Source organism: Phocoena sinus, chromosome 10 (assembly GCF_008692025.1).
Source record: "Phocoena sinus isolate mPhoSin1 chromosome 10, mPhoSin1.pri, whole genome shotgun sequence".
Taxonomy (NCBI): Eukaryota; Metazoa; Chordata; class Mammalia; order Artiodactyla; family Phocoenidae; genus Phocoena; species Phocoena sinus.
In genome coordinates, this window is record NC_045772.1 from 63,149,270 (window position 1) to 63,174,956 (window position 25,687).

The 25,687-nt window shown below is 41.1% G+C and overlaps 1 protein-coding gene and 1 non-coding gene across 5 annotated transcripts in view; both read right to left on the reverse strand.

Annotated features, from left to right (window-relative positions):
• Positions 1 to 25,687, reverse strand: part of DIP2B (disco interacting protein 2 homolog B) — a 240,956-nt gene that overhangs the window by 93,613 nt on the left and 121,656 nt on the right. For all 4 annotated transcript variants that reach the window (XM_032644943.1, XM_032644945.1, XM_032644944.1 and 1 more), the window contains exon 3: positions 1,350 to 1,478. In XM_032644943.1, the coding sequence (XP_032500834.1) occupies positions 1,350 to 1,478 (129 nt within the window). The remainder of the gene's footprint in view (positions 1 to 1,349; positions 1,479 to 25,687) is intronic.
• TRNAD-GUC lies at positions 24,824 to 24,895 on the reverse strand. Its single transcript has one exon. It is a non-coding gene; the product is annotated as a tRNA-Asp (tRNA).

Sequence of the window (25,687 nt, forward strand, 5' to 3'; positions counted from 1 at the left end):
GTGCTGGGAAATCGGGCTGGGGTCTTGGTGACAAACAGGAGCTCCTGATATGTTTTTCCAAATCTAGCCTTACCTCCCTCTAATCCATTCCCTAACTAATACTACTTTTTTTCCTTCCTTTCTCCAAAATACTTATTTACCTCTTAGGTATGTTAGGCCCTGTGCAGCTGGCGCAAGTTTCTAGAACAGATTACAAATCTGTGTTACTGCTCTGCTGAAAATCTTTCAACGGTATTCAAGACTCCTCAAGTCTCTGATCATCCTTCTAGCCTCATCTCCCACCTCGTTCTGGGCCCTTGCTTTCTAAGTTTCAGTCATAATGAACTACTTTCAGGTTTACTATCTGATGCTATTTCCCTAACTCTGTCTGGCTGCCATGACATCGTTCAGATGTTTTATTCTCTGAGAAAGCCTCCTCTGATCACTCAACACCAGGTTTGGTACAAGGGGAAATTCTGTTGTGGCATGCAACCTCTATCTTTCTGACTGAACACTTCTCATTCCCTCCTTCCTTCCAGTGTGTGAAAATATATATCTAATAATATCAGCTCACAAAATAACCATCCTCTAAAGCCGTTTCTGAGAGGGTTGATATACACCCTGTTTTTCAATTCAAGAAAAGGATAAGGTAACCTTGACTGGTATAAGGGAGACAAAAATCTGGAGAAAGTAAAATAACATTCCAGTTAGTCTTCTGGCTTAATTCTGCTAGTTCTTAAAACAATAAGCATGCTGCGGAGACTATCCTAGTGCAGTGGACAGCAGGTGGGCATGGGATGAGCTCACTAGGCCACACGTCCCCCTGAGGGTCTATGATTCATTTTTGCTCATCAGTGCTGGACATGGTGTGGCAGGAGCATGCCCCCACTGCCAGCCACAGCACATCACCTTTTCCTTTCCCATGGGTTTTTCCTGGGTGAGAAGAAATAAAGTTTAAGAATTTACCAATCTGAAATTTCACTGTTGAGTTTTTGTTCCAGCTCCCTCAGTCAAGAGACTAATCAACAGCTCTGGCAAACACAGAAGGACATGTCTCTTCAAACAGAGCCTACTGAGTTCTCCCAGTACCATCCCATGAGACCCTATCCCTCTGCCTTCTTATTTATTCACAGTGCCTTTGTACTTGCCTGGCTCCTCTTCTGCCCTTGAGGGCAGAAATGTCTTATTTGGGGCTGTATCCCCAGCAAATAAGAGTTATCTACTACACCTGGCACGTAACAGGTACTAGTTAATATACACCTGTTGGCACTTCAAGGGAAAAAAATAAAACAAACATATATCTCAGGATATACAGTTCACACTACAGTTAGTAAAAACTGTTCCACTGGTAATTTTCAGTTCCCTCTCACCTGATCGGTATCGTTCATCCCTGGCTCCCCCAGATCGACTTCGGTGGTACTTAGAAGGAGCGGAAGTTTGAGCTGCAGATGGAGCAGGTGTCTGGTTTCTATGTTCTTTCTGTACTGCTGAATCAGTTTCTGAAACAGGAAGTTTGGAAGATGGTTATCAGATGACAATAATAGCTGATGTTTTCTGAGCACTTTACAGCATTTCCACAAACTTTGAGGTAGGTACTATTACCCCATCTCCAGTAAAGGGTCAGAGAGCTTTATTTAACATAAGTATGTCAAAAAGATACAAAGACATCCAGGCTAAAAAAACATCATCTTGGAGCTGTAACTGTCAACAGGCGATGGGAAATATAAGTAAACGAAAAGGCCATTCCAGAGACTCCAAGGACTGGTCAAGTGGGAGAATGGCAGGTGGGGTGGGGTGTACATGACCCCCTAATCCTGCATAGTTGTACAAAGAATAGCTTGCGGAGCTTTGGCCTCCCCATCATAAGTTACTCCAAGTAAACGTCATTAAAACAAAACTAGGGTGGTTATTGTGCAAACACACCTTCAAGTCACATCTTACTAGCCCCTCTTCCAACTGGAATCACCATTGAACTTATTCCTTTCTAGTCCCTGGCCTGTCCCTATATTCTGTCCTCCCAACATTTACTGTTTTACCAAGAATATGGGGCAGAGAAAATAAGCAGTAAAATAAGCAGAAGAGAAACACTTTAAGTTCTGACATTTTAGTGCCTTTTTTTCCAAATGGTGTTAGCTCCTAAGTCATATTTTTTTTTAAACTGTGGTAAGAATATTTAACATGACACATAATCTTTTAACAAACTGGTAAGTGTACAGTACAGCATTGTAAACTACAGGCATGATGTCGTACAGCAGATCTCCGGAACTTATTCATCCTGCGTAACTAAAACTTTTTACCCACTGAGTAGCAGCAACTCCCCATTTCCCCCACTCCCAAACCCCTGGCAACCACCATTCTGCTCTCTGCTTCTATGAGTTTGACTATTTTAGATTCCTCATGTGAGTGGAATCATATAGTATTTGTCCTTCTATGATTGGCTTAATTCACTCAGTATCATGTCCTCCAGGTTCATCCATGTTGTCGCATATTGCAGGAGTTTGCTTCTTCTTTTAAGGAGTATTTTAAGTTTCTTAAATATCATTTAGCTGTGCCCAGAAGGGTACCTCCACACGGCAAATTAAGTGCCCACTATAGGAAGATGTCACCTACCCAGCAAATGCATTGCTCCAGACCACAGCTAAGAATTGGCTTATGAAACCCAAAAAGAAAAAAGCAGACTGAAAGACAGTGGGGTCTGGGGAGTGCAAGCAACAGCCCCACAAACCTCAGCAAAGGCTGATGGAATCTCAGTACTATAGGAACTGAGATGTTTAACGACAAAGTCATAGCAATTTTAAAAAACAGTTAGCATGCTAGAGAAACCAGGTGTAGGACCTCTAGTCCACAGTCCCAGCTGAGCCCAGCCTTCCATCTGCCTCTGCCAAAAACCAGACATGTCATTGAAGTCATCCTGGACCTTACAGACCAGGTGAAAAGTACTTAGTGACGGACCCCAGGTGACACCATGTGGAGCATAAGAATCACCCATCTGAGCCCTGCCCAAATTCCTGACCCACGAAGTCAGAAGATGTAATAAAAAAGGTTTCCTTTTTTAAGAAAAGATTATTTTTTTATATACTATTTTTGTGTTTTTTTGCAGTACGCGGGCCTCTCATTGCTGTGGCCTCTCCCGCCGTGGAGCACAGGCTCCGGACGCGCAAGCCCAGCGGCCATGGCCCACGGGCCCCAGCCGCTCCGCGGCATGCGGGATCTTCCTGGACCGGGGCACGAACCCACGTCCCCTGCATCGGCAGGTGGACTCTCAACCACTGCGCCACCAGGGAAGCCCTTATATACTGTTTTTAAGAAGGCAAGGAATAGTATATTTTGGGTGCTCTCTATTAAAGTGCTTTTATGGATCTAGAAATGTTTATTTTTGATGGTTCCTAGTAGCTGAGAGTTTTATTATAAAACATCTGAGCAGAACAATTTCAACACTGAGACTTTTAAGTGTAACGTCTGGGGTTATAAATGGAAGTTTTTAACCAACCTAAATCCTATTGATAATCCATTTCCCAGAAGACCTGTACTGATTCTTGATATATTCATACCTTGTTTCATTTGCTAAGTCTTATTTCTCTAGAACACGGGTCAACAAACTAATAGCCCACGTTTCTTCTTATAAACAGTTCTGTCAGAACACAGCCACATGCATCTGTTAGCCTATGGTTGCTTTCATTCCATAAAGGCAGAGTTGAGTAGTTGTGACAGAGACTGTATGGTCCTCTGATACCTTGATAGCTTCAAGATGGGGGAGGAGTAACACGTGGAGATCACCTTCCTCCCCACAAATACATAAAAATACACCTACATGAGGAACAGCTCCTACAGAACACCTACTGAACGCTAGCAGAAGACCTCAGACTTCCCAAAATGCAAGAAACTCCCCACGTACCTGGGTAGGGCAAAAGAAAAAAAAAGAGACAAAAGAATAGGGATGGGACCTGCACCTCGGGGAGGGAGCTGTGAAGGAGGAAAAGTTTACACACACTAGGCAGCCCCTTCACTGGCGGAGACGGGGCGGGGGGGGGGGGGCGGTGGCAGGGCGAGCTTCAGAGCCACAGAGGAGAGTGCAGCAACAGGGGTGCAGAGGGCAAAGCGGAGAGATTCCTGCACGGAGGATCAGTGCCAACCAGCACTCACCAGGCCCGAGAGGCTTGTTTGCTCACCTGCCAGGGTGGGCGGGGGCTGGGAGCTGAGGCTTGGGCTTCGGTCGGATCCCAGGGAAAGGACTGGGGTTGGCTGCGTGAACACAGCTTGAGGGGGGCTAGAGTGCCACAGCTAGCTGGGAGGGAGTCCGAGAAAAAGTCTGGACCTGCCTAAGAGGCAAGAGACCATGCTTTCGGGATGCGCGAGGAGAGGGGATTCAGAGCACCGCCTAAATGAGCTCCAGAGACGGGCGTGAGCCGCGGCTACCAGTGTGGACACCAGAGACGGGCATGAAACGCTAAGACTGCTGCTGCAGCCACCAAGAAGCCTGTGTGCAAGCACAGGTCACTATCCACACCTCCCCTCCTGGAGCCTGTGCAGCTGCCACTGCCAGAGTCCCATGATCCAGGGACAACTTCCCCAGGAGAACGCACAGCGCGCCTGACGTCACTCCGGCCTCTGCCAATGAAGGCTCGCCCCGCATCCGCACCCCTCCCTCCCCCCGGCCTGAGTGAGCCAGAGCCCCCGAGTCAGCTGCTCCTTTAACCCTGTCCTGTCTGAGCGAAGAACACACGCCCTCAGACAACCTACACGCAGAGGCGGGGCCAAATCCAAAGCTGAACCACAGGAGCTGTGCGAACAAAGAAGAGAAAGGGAAATCTCTCCCAGCAGCCTCAGGAGCAGCGGATTAAGTCTCCACAGTCAACCTGATGTACCCTGCATCTGTGGAATACCTGAATAGACAACGAATCATCCCAAAATTGAGGGGGTGGACTTTGGGAACAACTGTAGACTTGGGGTTTGCTTTCTGCATCTGTTTCTGGTTTCATGTTTATCTTAGTTTAGTACATAGAGCTTATTATCATTGATAGATTTATTTATTGATTTGGTTGCTCTCTTTTTTTTTTAATATATATATTTTTCCTTTTTCTCCTTTTGTGACTGTGTATGTGTATGCTTCTTTCTGTGATTTTGTCTCCATAGCTTAGCCTTTACCATTTGTCCTAGGGTTCTGTCTATCCGTTTTGTTTGTTTGTTTGTTTTTTACTATAGTTTTTAGCACTTGTTATCACTGGTGGATTTGTTTTTTTGTTTGGTTGCTCTCTTTCTTTTTTTGAATTACTTTTTTATTTTTAATAATATACTTTTTATTTTAATAACTTTATTTTATTCTTTCTTCCCTCCCTCCCTCGCCCCACTCCCTTCCTTCCTTCCTCCCTTCCTCCCTCCCTTTTCTTCTGAGCCGTGTGGATGCCAGGCTCTTGGTGCTCCAGCCAGGCGTCAGGGCTGTGCCTCTGAGGTGGGAGAGGCAAGTTCAGGACATTGGTCCACCAGAGATCTCCCAGCCCCATGCAATATCAAATGGTGAAAGCTCTCCCAGAGATCTCCATCTCAATGTTAAGACCCAGCTCCACTCAACGACCAGCAAGCTACACTGCTGGACACCCTATGCCAAACAACTAGCAAGACAGGAACACAACCCCACTCATTAGCAGAGAGGCTGCTAAAACCACAGTAAGTTCACAGACACCCCAAAACACACCACCGGACGTGGTCCTGCCTACCAGAAAGACAAGATCCAGCCTCATCCACCAGAACACAGGCACCAGTCCCCTCCACAAGGAAGCCTACACAACCCACTGAACCATCCTTACCCACGGGGAGCAGACACCAAAAAAAAGAGAACTATGAACCTGCAGCCGGCAAAAAGGAGACCCCAAACACAGTAAGTTAAGCAAAATGAGAAGACAGAGAAATACGCGGCAGATGAAGGAGCAAAGTAAACACCCACCAGACCAAACAAATGAAGAGGAAATAGGCAGTCGACCTGAAAAAGAATTCAGAGTAATGATAGTAAAGATTATTCAAAATCTTGGAAATAGAATGGAGAAAATACAAGAAACGTTTAACAAGGACTTAGAAGAACTAAAGAGCAAACAAACAATGATGAACAACACAATAAATGGAATTAAAAATTCTCTAGAAGGATATCAATAGCAGAATAACTGAGGCAGAAGAACGGATAAGTGACCTGGAAGATAAAATAGTGGAAATAACTACTGCAGAGCAGAATAAAGAAAAAAGAATGAAAAGAATTGAGGACAGTCTCAGAGACCTCTGGGACAACATTAAATGTACCAACATTCGAATTATAGGTGTCCCAGAAGAAGAAGAGAAAAAAGAGGGACAGAGAAAATATTTGAAGAGATTATAGTTGAAAACACCCCTAATATGGGAAAGGAGACAGTCAATCAAGTCCAGGAAGCACAGAGAGTCCCATACAGGATAAATCCAAGGAGGAACACACCAAGACACATATTAATCAAACTATCAATAATTAAATATAAAGAAAAAATATTAAAAGCAGCAAGGTAAAAGCAACAAACAACATACAAGGGAATCCTCATAAGGTTAACAGCTGATCTCTCAGCAGAAACTGCAATACAGAAGGGAGTAGCTGGACATATTGAGAGTGATGAAAGAGAAAAACCTACAACCAATTTACTTTACCCAGCAAGGATCTCATTCAGATTCAATGGAGAAATTAAAACCTTTACAGACAAGCAAAAGCTAAGAGAATTCAGCACCACCAAACCAGCTTTACAACAAATACTAAAGGAACTTCCCTAGGCAGGAAACACAAGAGAAGGAAAACACCTACAATAACAAACCCAAAACAATTAAGAAAATGGTAATAGGAACATACATATCGATAATTACCTTACATGTAAATGGATTAAATGCTCCCACTAAAAGACGCAAACTAGCTGAATGGGTACAAAAACAAGACCTGTATATATGCTGTCTCCAAGAGACCCACTTCAGACCTAGGGACACGTACAGACTGAAAGTGAGGGGATGGAAAAAGATATTCCATGCAAATGGAAATTAAAAGAAAGCTGGAGTAGCAATTCTCATATCACACGAAATAGACTTTAAAATAAAGAGTATTACAAGAGACAAAGAAGGACACTACATAATGATCAAGGGATCGATCCAAGAAGTAGATATAACAATTCTAAATATTTATGCACCCAACATAGGAGCACCTCAATACAAAAGGCAAATGCTAACAGCCATAAAAGGGGAAATCGACAGTAACACAATCATAGTAGGGGATTTTAACACCCCACTTTCACCAATGGACAGATCATTGAAAATGAAAATAAATAAGGAAACACAAGCTTTAAATGATACATTAAACAAGATGGACTTAATTGATATTTATAGGACATTCCATCCAAAAAAAACAGAATACACTTTCTTCTCAAGTGCTGACGGAACATTTTCCAGGATAGATCATATCTTAGGTCACAAATCAAGCGTTGGTAAATTTAAGAAAATGGAAATCATATAAAGTATCTTTTCTGACCAAAACGCTATGAGACTAGATATGAATTACAGGAAAAAATCTGTGAAAAATACAAACACATGGAGGCTAAACAATACGCTACTACATAACCAAGAGATCACTGAAGAAATCAAAGAGGAAATTAAAAAATACCTAGAAACATATGACAATGAAAACACAACGACCCAAAACCTATGGGATGCAGCAAAAGCAGTTCTAAGAGGGATGTTTATAGCAATATACTACCACCTCAAGAAACAAGAAAAACCTCAAATAAACAACCTAACCTTACACCTGAAGCAATTAGAGAAAGAGGAACAAAAAAACCGCAAAGTTAGCAGAAGGAAGGAAATCGTAAAGATCAGATCAGAAATAAATGAAAAAGAAATGAAGGAAACAACAGCTAAGATCAATAAAACTAAAACCTGATTCTTTCAGAAGATAAACAAAATTGATAAACCACTAGCCAGACCCATCAAGAAAAAAAGGGAGACAACTCAAGTCAATAGAATTAGAAATGAAAAAGGAGAAGTAACAACTGACACTGCATAAATACAAAGGATCATGAGAGATTACTACGAACAGTTACATGCCAATAAAATGGACAACCTGGAAGAACTGGACAAATTCTTAGAAAAGCACAACCTCCTGAGACTGAACCAGGAAGAAATAGAAAATATAAACAGACCAATCACAAGCACTGAAATTGACACTGTGATTAAAAATCTTCCAACAAACAAAAGTCCAGGACCAGAGGGATTCACAGGTGAATTCTATCAAACATTTAGAGGAGAGCTAACACCCATCCTTCCAAAACTCTTCCAAAATATAGCAGAGGGAGGAACACTCCCAAACTCATTCTATGAGGCCACCATCACCGCGATACCAAACCCAGACAAAGATGTCACAAATAAAGAAAACTACAGGCCAATAGCACTGACGAACACAGATACAAAAATCCTCAACAAAATACTAGCAAACAGAATCCAACAGCACATTCATACACCATGATCATGTGGGGTTTATCCCAGAAATGCAAGGATTCCTCAATATATGCAAATTAATCAATGTGATAAACCATATTAACAAATTGAAGGAGAAAAACCATATGATCATCTCAATAGATGCAGAAAAAGCTTTCGACAAAATTCAACACCCATTTATAATAGAAAATCTCCGGAAAGTAGGCACAGAGGGAACCTACCTCAATGTAATAAAGGCCTCATATGACAACACCACAGCCAACATCGTTCTCAATGGTGAAAAACTGAAAGCATTTCCTCTAAGATGAGGAACAAGACAAGGTTGTCCACTCTCACCAGTATTATTCAACACAGTTTTGGAAGTTTTAGCCGCAGCAATCAGAGAAGAAAACGAAATAAAAGGAATCCAAATCGGAAAGGAAGAAGTAAAACTGTCACTGTTTGCAGATGACATGACACTATACATAGAGAATCCTAAAGATGCCACCAGAAAAATACTAGAGCTAATCAATAAATTTGGTAAAGTAGCAGGATACAAAATTAATGCACACAAATGTCTCACATTCCTATACACTAATGATGAAAAATCTTAAAGAGAAATTAAGGGAACACTCCCATTTACCACTGCAACAAAAAGAATAAAATACCTAGGAATAAACCTACCCAAGGAGACAAAAGACCTGTATGCAGAAAACTATAAGACACTGATGAAAGAAATTAAAGATGATACAAACAGATGGAGAGATATATACCATGTTCTTGGATTGGAAGAATCAACATTGTGAAAATGACTATACTACCCAAAGCAATCTACAGAGTCAAGGCAATCCCTATCAAACTACCAATGGCATTTTCCACAGAACTAAAACAAAAAATTTCACAATTTGTATGGAAACACAAAAGACCCTGAATAGCCAAAGCAATCTTGAGAAAGAAAAACGGAGCTGGAGGAATCAGGCTCCCTGACTTCAGACTATACTACAAAGCTACAGTAATCAAGACAGCATGGTACTGGCACAAAAACAGAAATATAGATCAATGAAACAGGATAGAAAGCCCAGAGATAAACCCACACACATATGGTCACCTTAGTTTTGATAAAGGAGGCAAGAATATACAGTGGAGAAAAGACATTCTCTTCAATAAGTGATGCTGGGAAAATTGGACAGCTACATGTAAAACAATGAAATTAGAACACTCCCTAACACCATACACAAAGATAAACTCAAAATGGATTAAAGACCTAAATGTAAGGCCAGAAACTATCAAACTCTTAGAGGAAAACATAGGGAGAACACTCTATGACATAAATCACAGCAAGATCCTTTTTGACCCACCTCCTAGAGAAATGGAAATAAAAACAAAAATAAACAAATGGGACCTAATGAAACTTGAAAGCTTTTGCGCAGCAAAGGAAAACATAAACAAGATGAATAGACAACCCTTGGAATGGGAGAAATATTTGCAAATGAAGCAACTGACAAAGGATTAATCTCCAAAATTTACAAGCAGTTCGTACAGCTCAATATCAAAAAAACAAACAACCCAATCCAAAAATGGGCAGAAGAACTAAATAGACATTTCTCCAAAGAAGATATACAGATTGCCAACAAACACATGAAAGGATGCTCAATATCACTAATCATTAGAGAAATGCAAATCAAAACTACAATGAGATATCATCTCACACCAGTCAGAATGGCCATCATCAAAAAATCTACAAACAATAAATGCTGGAGAGAGTTTGGAGAAAAGGAACCCTCTTGCACTGTTGGTGGGAATGTAAATTGATACAGCCACTATGGAGAACAGTATGGAGTTTCCTTAAAAAACTAAAATCAGAACTACCATATGACCCAGCAGTCCCATTACTGGGCATATACCCTGAGAAAACCATAATTCAAAAAGAGTCATGTACCACAATGTTCACTGCAGCTCTATTTTCAATAGCCAGGACATGGAAGCAACCTAAGTGTCCATCGACAGATGAATGGATAAAGAATATGTGGTACATATATACAATGCCATGTTACTCAGCTTCAAAAAGAAACGAAATTGAATTATTTGTAGTGAGGTAGATGGACCTACAGACTGTCATACAGAGTGAAGTAAGTCAGAAAGAGAAAAATACCGTATGCTAACACATATATATGCAATCTAAAAAAAAAAGGTTCTGAAGAACCTAGGGGCAGGACATGAATAAAGACGCAGACGTAGAGAATGGAGTTGAGGACACCGGGAAGGGGAAGCTGGGACAAAGTGAGAGAGTGGCATGGACATATATACGCTACCAAATGTAAAATAGATAGCTAGTGGGAAGCAGCCACATAGCGCTGGGAGATCAGGTGGGTGCTTTGTGACCACCTAGAGGCATGGGATAGGGAGGGTGGGAGGGAGACGCAAGAGAGAGCAGATATGGGGATATATGTTTACGTATAGCTGATTCACTTTGTTATACAGCAGAAACTAACACACCATTTTAGGGCTTCCCTGGTGGCGCAGTGGTTGAGAGTCCGCCTGCCAATGCAGGGGACACAGGTTCGTGCCCTGGTCTGGGAAGATCCCACATGCCGCGGAGCGGCTGGGCCTGTGAGCCATGGCCGCTGAGCCTGCACGTCCGGAGCCTGTGCTCCGCAACGGGAGAGGCCACAACAGTGAGAGGCCCGCGTACCGCAAAAAAAAAAACAACAACAACACACACACACACACCATTATAAAGCAATTATACTCCAATAAAGATGTTAAAAAAATCATCATAATAAAAGCTAACATTTAAGTGTTTGCTTTGTGCGAGGCACTGTGAATTTTTGTCTTATTTATTCCTCACAACAACCCTACAAAGCCAGAACTATCACTCTCAACTTTTTATGGAAAAGAAAAGAGAGACATGGATTAGGGTTACAGAGCCAGGGGATGGCAGAGCCAGGATTCAAACCAGGTCTAACTCCACAGGTTCTCAACCTGAAAAGGTTATGAAAATTCTCCCAAGGCTCTTAAGAGGAAAGCAATCAGAATTAATAATTTAGTTTAGGAGCATCTAAATGCTTCAGGATTTACAATCAGGAGTTAATTTTTTAAAATCATCTCCCTTCATGTGAAAGATAATGCAGAAAGCCCCTCCAAATAAAGTTTTCAGCCATTCACTAGAGAAATTATTTAAAACCTATTTCAATTAACTTTAGAGAACAAAAAATAGAAAGGGGCTATTTTTATTTGTACGGTCAGATGATACATACAGGAAGGAAATCAGATTAGCACACATGAACTACTTTGTCTGTAAACATGCACAGAGTAAATGGTTTGACTTAAACAGATAAAGCACCCATTTTAAAACACTAGCTTTGTATTCCTTTTTGGAGGGTTATAGTGAATATAAAATTGAATTACCTGTCACTGATTTCTTTTTTTTTTTTTTTCATTTTAACATCTTTATTGGAGTATAATTGCTTTACAATGGTATGTTAGTTTCAGCTTCACAACAAAATGAATCAGTTATACATATACATATGTTCCCATATCTCTTCCCACTTGCGTCTCCCTCCCTCCCACCCTCCCTATCCCACCCCTCCAGGCGGTCACAAAGCACCGAGCTGATCTCCCTGTTCTATGCGGCTGCTTCCCACTAGCTATCTACCTTACGTTTGGTAATGTATATATGTCCATGCCTCTCTCTCACTGTCACAGTTTACCCTTCCCCCTCCCCATAGCCTCAAGTCCATTCTCTAGTAAGTCTGTGTCTTTATTCCTGTTTCACCCGTAGGTTTTTCATGACATTTTTTTGTCTTAAATTCCATATATATGTGTTAGCATACGGTATTTGTCTCTCTCTTTCTGACTTACTTCACTCTGTATGACAGACTCTAGGTCTATCCACCTCATTACAAATAGCTCAATTTCGTTTCTTTTTATGGCTGAGTAATATTCCATTGTATATATGTGCCACATCTTCTTTATCCATTCATCCGATGATGGACACTTAGGTTGTTTCCATCTCTGGGCTATTGTAAATAGAGCTGCAATGAACATTTTGGTACATGACTCTTTTTGAATTATGGTTTTCTCAGGGTATATGCCCAGTAGTGGGATCGCTGGGTCATATGGTAGTTCTATTTGTAGTTTTTAAGGAAACTCCATACTGTTCTCCACAGTGGCTGTATCAATTTACATTCCCACCAACAGTGTAAGAGGGTTCCCTTTTCTCCACACCCTCTCCAGCATTTATTGTTTGTAGATTTTTTGATGATGGCCATTCTGACTGGTGTGAGATGATATCTCATTGTAGTTTTGATTTGCATTTCTCTAATGATTAGTGATGCTGAGCATTCTTTCATGTGTTTGTTGGCAGTCTGTATACCTTCTTTAGAGAAATGTCTATTTAGGTCTTCTGCCCATTTTTGGATTGGGTAGTTTGTTTTTTTTGTTATTAAGCTGCATGAGTTGCTTATAAATTTTGGAGATTAATCCTCTGTCAGTTGCTTCATTTGCAAATATTTTCTCCCATTCTGAGGGTCGTCTTTTGGTCTTGTTTATGGTTTTCTTTGCTGTGCAAAAGCTTTTAAGTTTCATTAGGTCCCATTTGTTTATTTTTGTTTTTATTTCCATTACTCTAGGAGGTGGGTCAGAAAGGACCTTGCTGTGATTTATGTCATAGAGTGTCCTGCCTATGTTTTCCTCTAAGAGTTTGATAGTGATCTAATCTCATACTTTTACATGTAGCTGTCCAGTTTTCCCAGCACCACTTATTGAAGAGGCTGTCCTTTATCCACTGTACATTCCTGCCTCCTTTATCAAAGATAAGGTGACCATATGTGCGTGGGTTTATCTCTGGGTTTTCTGTCCTGTTCCATTGATCTATATTTCTGTTTTTGTACCAGTACCATACTGTCTTGATTACTGTAGCTTTGTAGTATAGTCTGAAGTCAGAAAGCCTGATTCCTCCAGCTCCGTTTTTCGTTCTCAAGATTGCTTTGGCTATTCGGGGTCTTTTGTGTTTCCATACAAATTGTGAAATTTTTTGTTCTAGTTCTGTGAAAAATGCCAGTGGTAGTTTGATAGGGATTGCATTGAATCTGTAGATTGCTTTGGGTAGTAGAGTCATTTTCACAATGTTGATTCTTCCAATCCAAGAACATGGTATGTCTCTCCATCTATTTGTATCATCTTTAATTTCTTTCATCAGTGTCTTATAATTTTCTGCATACAGGTCTTTTGTCTCCTTAGGTAGGTTTATTACTAGATATTTTATTCTTTTTGTTGCAATGGTAAATGGGAGTGTTTTCTTGATTTCACTTTCAGATTTTTCATCCTTAGTGTATAGGAATGCCAGAGATTTCTGTGCATTAATTTTGTATCCTGCTACTTTACCAAATTCATTGATTAGCTCTAGTAGTTTTCTGGTAGCATCTTTAGGATTCTCTATGTATAGTATCATGTCATCTGCAAAGAGTGACAGCTTTACTTCTTCTTTTCCAATTTGAATTCCTTTTATTTCCTTTTCTTCTCTGATTGCTGTGGCTAAAACTTCCAAAACTATGTTGAATAAGAGTGGTGAGAGTGGGCAACCTTGTCTTGTTCCTGATCTTAGTGGAAATGCTTTCAGTTTTTCACCATTGAGGACGATGTTGGCTGTGGGTTTGTCATATATGGCCTTTATTATGTTGAGGAAAGTTGCCTCTATGCCTACTTTCTGCAGGGTTTGTATCATAAATGGGTGTTGAATTTTGTCAAAAGCTTTCTCTGCATCTATTGAGATGATCATATGGTTTTTCTCCTTCGGTTTGTTAATATGGTGCATCACGTTGATTGCTTTGCGTATATTAAAGAATACTTGCATTCCTGGAATAAACCCCACTTGATCATGGTGTATGATCCGTTTAATATGCTGTTAGATTCTGTTTGCTAGTATTTTGTTGAGGATTTTTGCATCTATGTTCATCAGTGATATTGGCCTGTAGTTTTCTTTCTTTGTGACATCCTTGTCTGGTTTTGGTATCACGGTGATGGTGGCCTCGTAGAATGAGTTGGGGAGTGTTCCTCCCTCTGCTATATTTTGGAAGAGTTTGGGAAGGATAGGTGATAGCTCTTCTCTGAATGTTTGATAGAATTCGCCTGTGAAGCCATCTGGTCCTGGGCTTTTGCTTGTTGGAAGATTCTTAATCACAGTTTCAATTTCAGTGCTTGTGATTGGTCTGTTTATATTTTCTATTTCTTCCTGATTCAGTCTTGGCAGGTTGTGCCTTTCTAAGAATTTGCCCATTTCTTCCATGTTGTCCATTTTATTGGCATAGAGTTGCTTGTAGTGATCTCTCATGATCTTTTGTATTTCTGCAGTGTCAGTTGTTACTTCTCCTTTTTCATTTCTAATTCTATTCATTTCAGTCTTCTCCCTTTTTTTCTTGATGAGTCTGGCTAATGGTTTATCAATTTTGTTTATCCTTTCAAAGAACCAGCTTTTAGTTTTATTGATCTTTGCTATCGTTTCCTTCGTTTCTTTTTCATTTATTTCTGATCTGATTTTTTTTTTTTTTTTTTTTTTTTAACGGTACGCAGGCCTCTCACCGTTGCGGCCTCTCCCGTTGCGGAGCACAGGCTCCGGACGCGCAGGCTCAGCGGCCATGGCCCACGGGCCCAGCCGCTCTGCGGCATGTAGGATCTTCCCGGACCGGGGCACGAACCCGTGTCCCCGGCATCGGCAGGCAGACTCTCAACCACTGCGCCACCAGGGAAGCCCCTCTGATCTGATTTTTATGATTTCTTTCCTTCTGCTAACTTTGGGGTTTTTTTGAAAATTGAATTACCTGTCACTGATTTCTTTTTTTTTTTAATTAAGTAAGCAGATTTGCTAGGATGAACCAAACTACCCTGCTAAGAAACATGGCACTTTCAAATTAGATAGTTAATAATCCAAAGGATAAGAAGAAGGAATATGGATTCTCATTTCACAACGGATGGAAACAAAAGTCTGATGTATTTTTTCTGATTCCTCCCTCACTGTGCTTTTATTTTGTATTTTGCAATGTAATTAATTAGGAAAAAGAAGATAATGTGGACTAAATAAAAAATTTTACCAAAAAATGATCGGGAGGTGATAGGGGAACTGGGAGTTGATAAATTTGAGGAAGAATTAGAAAGAACGAACATCTCCACTCAGGATTATCTAGAGGTTATCAAAGAACAAACCACAAGGAAATGTAACATAAATACAGACATCTGATGAGAATTGAGAGTCAGATGACACTTAGCCAAGAGATCTACTGAACTGGTACCAAAAAAAAAAAAAAAAGCCTCACAACACGCTATTCACCAAGCAACATTAGTATGATGCTCTGCAAAGTTTTTCTCGGTCCCCTCGGGTATTTAGTCATCCAAGCAGACCAGGTCTCTTTGGGTCTAAAATCATGACAGACATTTCAAGGTAGCTTGCCAGAAATGAAACCAAAAGGTCAACTTGCAGTTTCAGTAAGTGGCTGACAAGTTTGTTCAGTCAGCATTCCTCGGGTGCCCAAAGCACAATGCCACAAAAACATGGATTTCTGACAGAACAAGCTTGGTTCAAATGTTTAATATACTTGTTCAGGTTTAAGAGAGGTGACATAAAAGAAACAAAAAAAGAATAAAATGAATTCCTAGGAACTGAATCCTAGGAATATACTTCAAGTATAATAGGGAAGACTTCCCTGGTGGCATAGAGGCTAAGAATCCGCCTGCCAATGCAAGGGACATGGTTCGAGCCCTGGTCCGGGAAGATCCCACATGCCGCAGAGCAAAAGCCCGTGCGCCACAACTACTGAGCCTGCGCTCTACAGCCCGCGAGCCACAACAACTGAACCCGCGCGCCTCAACTACTGAAGCCCGCGCACCCTGGAGCCCGTGCTCTGCAACAAGGGACGCCACCACAATGAGAAGCATGCACACAGCAACGAAGAGTAGTCCCTGCTTGCTGCAACTAGAGAAAGCCTACATGCAGCAACGAAGACCCAAAGCAGCCAAAAATAAAGAGGGCGCTTCCCTGGTGGCGCAGTGATTAAGAACCCACCTGCCAATGCAGGGGACACAGGTTCGAGCCGTGGTCCAGGAAGATCCCACATGCCGCAGAGCAACTAAGCCCGTGTGCCACAACTACTGAGCCCGCACACCTAGAGCCTGTGCTCTGCAACAAGAGAAGCCACCTCAGTGAGAATCTCACACACTGCAATGAAGAGTAGCCCCCGCTCGTTGCAACTAGAGAAAGCCATGCACAGTAATGAAGAACCAAAGCAGCCAAAAATCAATCAATCAATCAATCAATATATAAATATTAGGAAGGAAGGGAGAAAGGAAGAAAGAAAGAATAACAGGGAAGCTTAATGATGAAACTCTGTAGCTAATCTGTTTGATTGTTAATAATCACTCTCCAATTTATTATGAATTTTATTTTATAAATTTTTATTTCCATGTATTGGAGTTTCATTTTTTAAAACATAAGATTAACAGATATATTTTATATGTGCATTGAAAAAAATGGAAAGCAAATACAGTAAACCGTTAATAGCCATCATTTCTAGATGACGAGATTGGATGTTTTGTATACTATTCCACAGCTTTACTGGGTTTCCATAATTTAGAGAAGTTCTCTTTCTCAGGATATAAAAATAATATATGTTCATTATAGAACATCAAGGTAACAGTTAAGTATAAAGAAGAAAATAAAAATGATATTGGATTTTCTTAATTTGAAGGCCATACCACAGAGAGCAGATTCTTACCAAAATAAGTTAAAATAATGCCCAGTTTTCAGTTTCCTAGATAAATTATGACATTGTGAGCAGGATTTTCCAATCTTCTAAAATCAATTGTCTTCTTTTTCTTTCCCCCAAAGCAACTGGTAATTCAATGCATATATGGAGGTGAGAAGGAGGAAACTATGTCCTGGTTGGATTAAAAAAATCTTGGAATGCTTACTTGCTTATTTAGCTTACTTGCCAGGGCACCAATTCATCACAGAAGGAAGCAGGAAACATGGACCTCAGGTCTCCTGAAAGAGGAGGAAGAGGTCTGAGGACATAGGGGCCCAGCAGGGCATTATTTAACAGCATGTCCAATGTCAGCTGGGCAGGCAAGCTGCTGCTTAAAGATGAATCGTTCCCTGGCCATGGTTTCACACTCCAACCAGATCTCAGGAACTACCTGGGGCCCAAAAGTAGAGATTTCTATATTTTGAATAAGATGTGCACAGTTTCATTACCACAGTAAGAAGCTAAAAGCAAAGATAGAATTAACTTATGTATCAACATGATGAGATACATATTATACGCCACGAAAAGTGAAGAACTGTTGACTATGCAGACACATGAAAAGGTCTCCAGTAATAAAAGAACACAAAATATTATGTCTATAATTACAATTGTGCACGTAAAAACTATTCACATACAATTATACGGATTGGAGGGGATATAAAATCCCCTAAGTAGTTGGGATGAGGTACTCTGGAGAACTTTACCATTTCTTTACCACTTTGTTTACTGAAAGAGCTCTGTATAAAATCAAAGTAATTTTAAAAGACCCTAAATATAGGTTAGGTAAGGAGACAGCTATAAGGAGAGCTGTGAACCTCATAAATCATGCCTTCTTCCAAACTTCTAAATTCTATTGTGAAACATACTTGAGATTCAAAGAAAAAAATTACTCGCTGATCACGACACACAGTGACCACTTCAGTTTGGGAGTTCCTGGATCTTTCAGTCTGTTATACAGAATATCCACTAGGGGTCACCATTATGTTTAAATAGTGATGATGTTACAGTGTTTATTAACAATAAGTTTAGACAAATTTTCATTTCTTCTACAACACAAAGCCTCCTTTCTCAATGGTCAGCATGTACACAATTTATGGTTCTCTGGCAGAAAGAGACATCAGAGTCTTGCATGATTCTACTGTTTGAACATAATAACAACGATAACCTGGAATAGAAGCTGATCTTTAGTACAAAACCATGCAAAATCTCCAAATCAGAAACATGGAGGAAAGCCAACCTTGGCTTCTTATCTTTCAACTCTGCCAATGATTAAACAGGAATTTTCACCTGTAAGAGTAACAGAGGGAAGGAGGATGTGCTCTGAGAACCAGCGAACATAATGCTTCAGCTTTTTAAGCAGACATGGTCACTGGTCTCGGGGGCTGGTGTCAGAGAAGAAATATATTAAATAAGTGATCACCCAGTCAGGTGTATCTTTTACAACGTGATCGGCGCTGAGAAGGAAAAAGACAAAGATCTCTGAGCCCACGTAATGAGGAATTTAATTTGTACTAGAGTTTCAGGAAGAGCCTGTTAAAAGGATAGGCTGATGCGGGCTTCAGTGTGGGGGTGGGGGTGTGGGGAGGGCTACTTTACACAGCAACGAGGTATTTGTATAAGTCCCGTGAGGGAGAAAAGCCTTGACAAGTCTAAGAAAGACTGGTGGGGCTGAAGCACAGTGAAAGAGGTGGAGTGAGACAAAATGAGGCCATAGAAGAAAAGCAGGGTCAGGTCACTTCTCCTTAACCAATCAGCGGCCTTTAAAGGGCTTTAGAAAGGGAATGACAGAATAACAATGATAATACAGTTATCAGTGAAAATACAGGCTCTTTAAACTCACAACACCATCTCATTTTACCTTTGCAATAACACCATCTGATAGATACCATAAAGGAGGCAGGACACCTACACCAGATTAAATCTGTTTTTCTACAGTGAGAGTGTGTCCATAATCACCTTGAATCATTATAAACAGAGCTTCCACTCCCAACTCCACCCTCCACCCTGGGTGAAGGTACCTTGAATCACTCAGAGACTCTTCCCTGGGAGCTCACTGAGGAGAGTTTTCCTCAGAAGGATGGGTGATTAACCTGCCTCGCTGCCTGGGGGAAGGGAGGAAAGAAAGAGTCCACATTCACAGTCTGGAAAAGGGGCCATGTGCCTAGGGTAAATCTGAAGCTTCCTGGGCCACTTGGCATCAGGAAAATGGCTGTGTGTGGACTAAAAGAACACAATACTTAGAGCTTTGCCCTGAGAATCCAAGTGGGGTACCTTGGCTGAGCCGAGCAGAGTGGGCTCCTTCCTCAGAGTGACTGATGCAGGACCCAGGGTTAGCAGTGGGACAGCATTGCTGGTCACAAGGTGAGGATCGGTTTTCAGTAGCGCCCCACGAGGCACTGAGGAGCAGCAGCAGACTATGGGGTTCTTCCCATTTGGGTGTGGAAGCTACACTGACCACCTCTCCTCCTGCACTACCTATATCCCAGGGGGTTCTTGGACAATTCAAGAGGAAAGAGGAGCCCCAAAAGACAGCGGACTTCCTTCCAATGAGGCATGTGGGTACAGATAAGATTGCAATGCGTGCTCCAGTTCATAGCAACTATACAAGTGTCCAAACCTAGCTAATGAAAGGGCAGAACTGGGACTGGAATAAAAAATTCCATGTTCTTTCCATTATTCTGTGATCCTCACTTGGGAAGGAACTTTTAAATCAAAACGTGATAGAGAAAATACAATCGATCCCACCCCAAGCACACAAAGAGGCACTCTGTCTACTTAACATTTATATGGTTGGGAATGTTCTACAGCATTCCAAAATGCTGTTCTTGATTTCAGTAGCTAGTTTTAGGTTCACATCCCTTTGAATTTCCATAATATTTTGTTTAGAACTTTCTTACAGTGCTTATTTCACTCTACCTTTTTTTTTGCGGTACGCGGGCCTCTCACTGTTGTGGCCTCTCCCATTGCAGAGCACAGGCTCTGGACGCGCAGGCTCAGCGGCCATGGCTCACGGGCCCAGCTGCTCCGCGGCATGTGGGATCTTCCCGGACCGGGGCACGAACCCGTGTCCCCTGCATCGGCAGGCAGACTCTCAACCACTGCGCCACCAGGGAAGCCCCTATTTCACTCTATCTTTTATGATTCTCATTTGTACACCTATCTTTCCTATTTTATAGTATAAATAAACTTGAGGTCAGAGGCTGGTCTTAATTCATCTTTTATCTCCTGCAGTAATTAGCTCTGGGTATTACACTGCAAGCACCCAAAATTTTAGTTAAAATAAAGAAATTAAGATCTTTTCTGTCTCCTCACTTCCACCAATGGGAGTGGGTGGCTGGGAAAAACAAAGACAAAAGTGAAGAGATACCAACTTAAAGGATATGGTTAACTGTTAATCTGAGAAGGCTACTTATTTGTGTATCTCTAAGCCGTAAATATTTTATGCAAAAATTTGTGCCTCTCACAATTTTCATACAATTACATGAGGTCTGTAAGAATAACAGGATCACAGACTATCCTTGAGAGCAGTTATCAGAGTCTTTAGAGAGAGAGGATAAAACTTACAAGGCTCTCTTTTCTTTCATTTTCACTCGGTTATATACACATTTGCACAATCTCAAAGGCAGGACTGAACTCAGAAGACCTGGGACGAAAGGGGTGGGGAACAACTGGCAAGTGCAGCATATGTACATACACTGGAACACTGGTGAGCAAATACCCTGCAGCAAAATAGGCAGCAACCACAAAAGGAATCCAAGTTTGGAAAGAAGCTTTGGGCCACCAGCACTTCTTACCAAGACAAGCTAGAAAATGCCAACACGTAAGCGTAATCGTAAGCTGACACGTCTTACCCCTAAAAGGGCAGCAGGTAAGGGCCCAGGGGAAAAATAATGTGGGAACCTAGCCCAGGAAGGAATATATAAAAGGCGAGATCCTATTCTGAAGCAGAAGACAAACACAATTAAATGAAGTGAAAGACAGTAGGACAAAGTCAATGGATGAAGGAAGAAAAACAAATGCACAAAGGTCACAAATGATCTCAAATACACGAAGACAGAATGGAATGTGTACATCAATGCCATGAAAAACAGAAGCTGCAGTAATGTCCTAAAGCAAAGGATGTGGGTCCAAGAGAAGATGCCACCGTTGAACTTCAAGGGCAGTTTTAAATAGCGGAGAGTTGCAAAACAGAGCTGAGGCAGGGCTCGTTCTCAGAACCACCCAAAGGAGGGAGGCCCCCCAGTTTCAACACTTTAATCAGGCTGTGGTAGAGACCATTTGATCAGCTTGTTGGTGAACAACCAGCAAATAAGGTACTGACGTCTTTGAGATCTTTTAGATTGATAGAAATGATCTTGGTACAAGTTTTGAACAATCCTTAAATAGAAACGTTAGGATAAAGAATCCTGATTAAACACGGAAGAATAACACATCTATCTATCCCCACTCCTTCCTAAAACACCACCAGAATGATAATAAAGGCCTGTAGCAGGACAAAGAAACAATCAGTTCAGGAAGAGACAGCATCAAGAGTTGTCTCTATAAACATAATAATAAAACAATGGATTAACTGTAAAAAAAAAAAAAGAGAGAGAGAAAGAAAGGAAATGTAATCCTAGTAAACCAAGTGACTTAGCTGTGAATAATATTTACATAATCAAAATAATGCAAACACTGAATGCTGACTTAGCAACAACAAAAGTAGTACATTGAACAGACAGCCCACAATGAGTATGAGATGGGAGATGGGAAGGAAGGGGTAAAGGGAAGGGGAGTGTGTGGTGTCCAGGTGGCTGGGGGAAGAATGTGTAAGAGAGAAAAATTCTACTCTTTTACCTACAGAGGTAAATGCCAGAAGAAACAGTTAAAACAGTTGAAAGAAGCTGTCTCTGGGGAAGAAGAGGACACTGCTTATTTTTGTTGTTGTTACAAACCTCGTAGTAGCATTTGACTCTGTAAAATAGATTCCGTAGTCTCATTTAAAAATAAAAATTAAGTAAAGAGGAATGCTAATATTGATGTTGTAATATAATACTGATGAGAATCAATATGTGTGCACAGTCTCTTGAGATTTAGTAGCTCTAAATTAAAAGATCTATTGAAGGTAGAGACAAGTTGCCAGGACCAATCACTCTCCAATCTGTAGAGTAATCTGTTTTTTTCATTATCTGACACTTCCATCTTCACAGATGTTTACGAAAGGAAATATTTCTAAATTCTAAATGTTCCTTCTGTTTAGTTCCACAAACATTTATAGAATTCTACTATGTGTCAGGTACTAATGCTAGAAACTGGGGACATGAAGAAATAATAATAAAAAAAGAATGTTCCTGATTTTAAAGACTTTAAGAGTCCAGTAGGGGAATAAGACACACGAACAAACCATAATCTACGGGACAGTCAGAGAGAGCCTTTTATAAATGCAGTGCAGATCATGCGAGTGGGGACTGTTTGTGATAAGGCTGGTCAAGGAAGCCTTCTTAGTGTTAGTTGTAGCTGAGCAAACCCCTAGTAGACTGAGGGAGCAAGCCAGGGGGTCCCAGGCAGTCTTGTCCAATGCTGGCTGCCTCCTGATGTCTTAACAGTACTTGGAGCACAGAAAGCACATAGTAAATACGTGCTGACCTGAGGTTCTGTCAGCAACCCCGGTATCATTAGAATAAACTCTTTTCTATTAAAGCTGTTTGGAATTAATCAGTTACTTGTATGCAAAACATCTTAAGGATTAGACTACAGGAAGTTGTCTCCCTGCACAAAACCTTCCATTTTCTTCTAAATCCAAGAGTGGCCAAGAGCGACTAATTTACAGAGGAGTTAAGAGTGTATGTGGTTTGAATAATCAATTCTTTGGGCCTTGACAAAAGAGAGTTAATTTCTGGCCTCTTCTCCTTGCAAAGCTGCTAATAACTGAGGTGTGTGGGAAGCTTTATATCCAGGCTCTCATAGCTTCCAAGCCACTGAAAGATGTTCTATGGGTCATTCCTTTCAAAGAGCATATGGCTCAGAACGAGGAGATATGAACCTGCCACATCCTCATTTCTCCCTTGCCTCTCATAGTGAGAACATCTTGCGGCCCTGATGCCCTTTATCAAGATATGAATTTCATATGGCATGCCCTTAAGTACCAGATAAAGTTTGGGTTTTGTAGAAACTAAAGAAACAACAATCAGTTCCAATGTTGATAGGTTTAAGTGATTTCCAAGGGTAATTTTGAGACATCAGATTTTTGTCATACAGTAAGTTTAGAATCTAACCCCTGTGATGTTAGTGAACTAAGCTATGTTTATTATTACCCCAAATTGTCCTTACTCAATTTCCACTAAGTATTTTCCTCAACCATGTGTTCTCTTCCATATTTCCCCATTTTCCCTGTTACATTGTTAATTTTTTTCTGAAGGTCCTATTTTAAAGATTTATGTAACATTTGAGAAAAGAAATCTAAAATATACATAAATATGCGACCTAAGATAACTCCAAAGCAATTCTGTATGGAAAACCACTCACTAAATTTTTAGATAAGCACGTGCATGTAATTGTTCTAGTAGTACAATGCTGCAAGCAGTATTACTTTTTTCTTTCGAGAGAGACTGGTGGAGAATGTTACTTTTATATACTACACTCAAGGAGCCACCCTCACAATGAAGCACACCTCACAACTGGAGGAAATGAAATCTAACAAGGTAACAGAAAGAGTTTGAAAGAGGTTGAATCCCTCTAGAAGTAAGTAGGAAACTCCTACTAAAAGTGTTAAAATGACTTTCATTTTAATCCTATATAAAGCATTAATACAATTCAGTAAGTTTAAAATCTGCATTAAATCCAATGCCATTAAAAAAAAATCAAACTAAATGCCTTCTTCAAAATCTACAAAGACAAACGGGGTAAAAATGTCAAGGTGTAATCACTTCTTTTGCTACAGAATCCATACAATATAACCCAGCCCTACAAACAATCCATTTCTGGGAAAGACATGAATAGATTCAAGAACAAAGGTGGGAAAAGAAAGTGACAAACACAAATTGAGAGACTTTTTACCACTAAGAAAAGTCTCCCTTGAAAAGCTCTAGGGAGACAGGGCATTGGTTCTCCATACCAGCAACCATCACCTGGGAACTTGACAGAAATGCAAATTCTCGAACCCCAACCTGGACCTCTGAGAACAGGGTCCTGCAATCTGTATAAGAACAAGTCCTCTAGTGATTCTGATGTAGGCTAAAATGTGAGAACCACTGATATAGAGTGAGATGTCAGGAGGGCTTGAGGTCTTGCCTTGGGAATTCCAACATTTAACAGAGGAGAAGGAGCCTGCAAAGATGACTAGGAGCAACATGAAGAGAGGAGTAAGAAAATGAGGAGAGTGTCTCAAGAGGCAGAGTGGCAAATAGTACTGAGATATCACTTATGGCAGCTTCAGAAGGGACTGGAATGGGCTGAGAAGTGAGAAGGTGTTGAGAAAACAGGGATAGTAAATATAGACAGTTCTCAGCAGTCTGATCATAAAGGGGAGACAGACAGGGTAGAGATGGAAGTGGTCGACAAGGGAGGATTTTTTTTTTGGCCATGCCACACAGCTTGCAGGATCTTAGTTCCCTGACCAGGGATCGAACCTGGGCCCCAGCAGTGACAGTGCCGAGTCCTAACCACTGGACCACCAGGGAATTCCCAAGGGAGGATTTTTTTTAAAAAGAACAGTAATGAGTATGATCAACGTCTGGGGGAATAATCTGGTTGAGAGGGAGAGAGTGACAGTACAAGAGAGACAGGGAGCTGACTGCAGTGGCATACCGAGGGGGCAGTGCAGCTGTCTGACTCAGCGGGAGGAGATTTTACTACTTACAGCATTTAGAATTGCTATCCATGGTGATAAGAAAAAGCCGACCAACTTTTTGTTGGTTTTATTACTGCTTTTAAAATTTCTATAGATACTGCACCCCTCACTGCCTGCACTGGGGTGGCCCACTCCCACTGCCCTGTCCTTGGTGTCACGGGATGATAGTAAAAGGTTTCTGAAGAGGGAGGAGGAGATGGGATCAAAAGCCCAGGTGAAAGGACTGCCCTTGGTTAGGAGGGACAGATCACCTCTTTAACCAGAAGGGAGGAGGTGATAAACATGATGGGCACTGATGTGGTGAGTTTGAAGTCTAATAGCGGGAAGGAGATGCCATCAAATGGCTTCTATTTCCCCCATGAGGTCACATGCAAGACCATCCCTACTGTGAGATGCTATGTCACATTCTCTTGGCCTGCTGCAACTAAATGTCTGCTCCGTCATAACCATTCTCACTAAGCAACCTTCTATGTGTGATCAAGCTCCTCTCGTAGGCCGGCCCGTGGGGCAAGAATGTGCTGACCACACAGACTTGAATGTGTCTCAGTGGTTTCTCATAGTAAATTGATAAACTGGTTTTTGAACATGATTTGGTTTCTTTGTAGCCTGACAACAGATATGA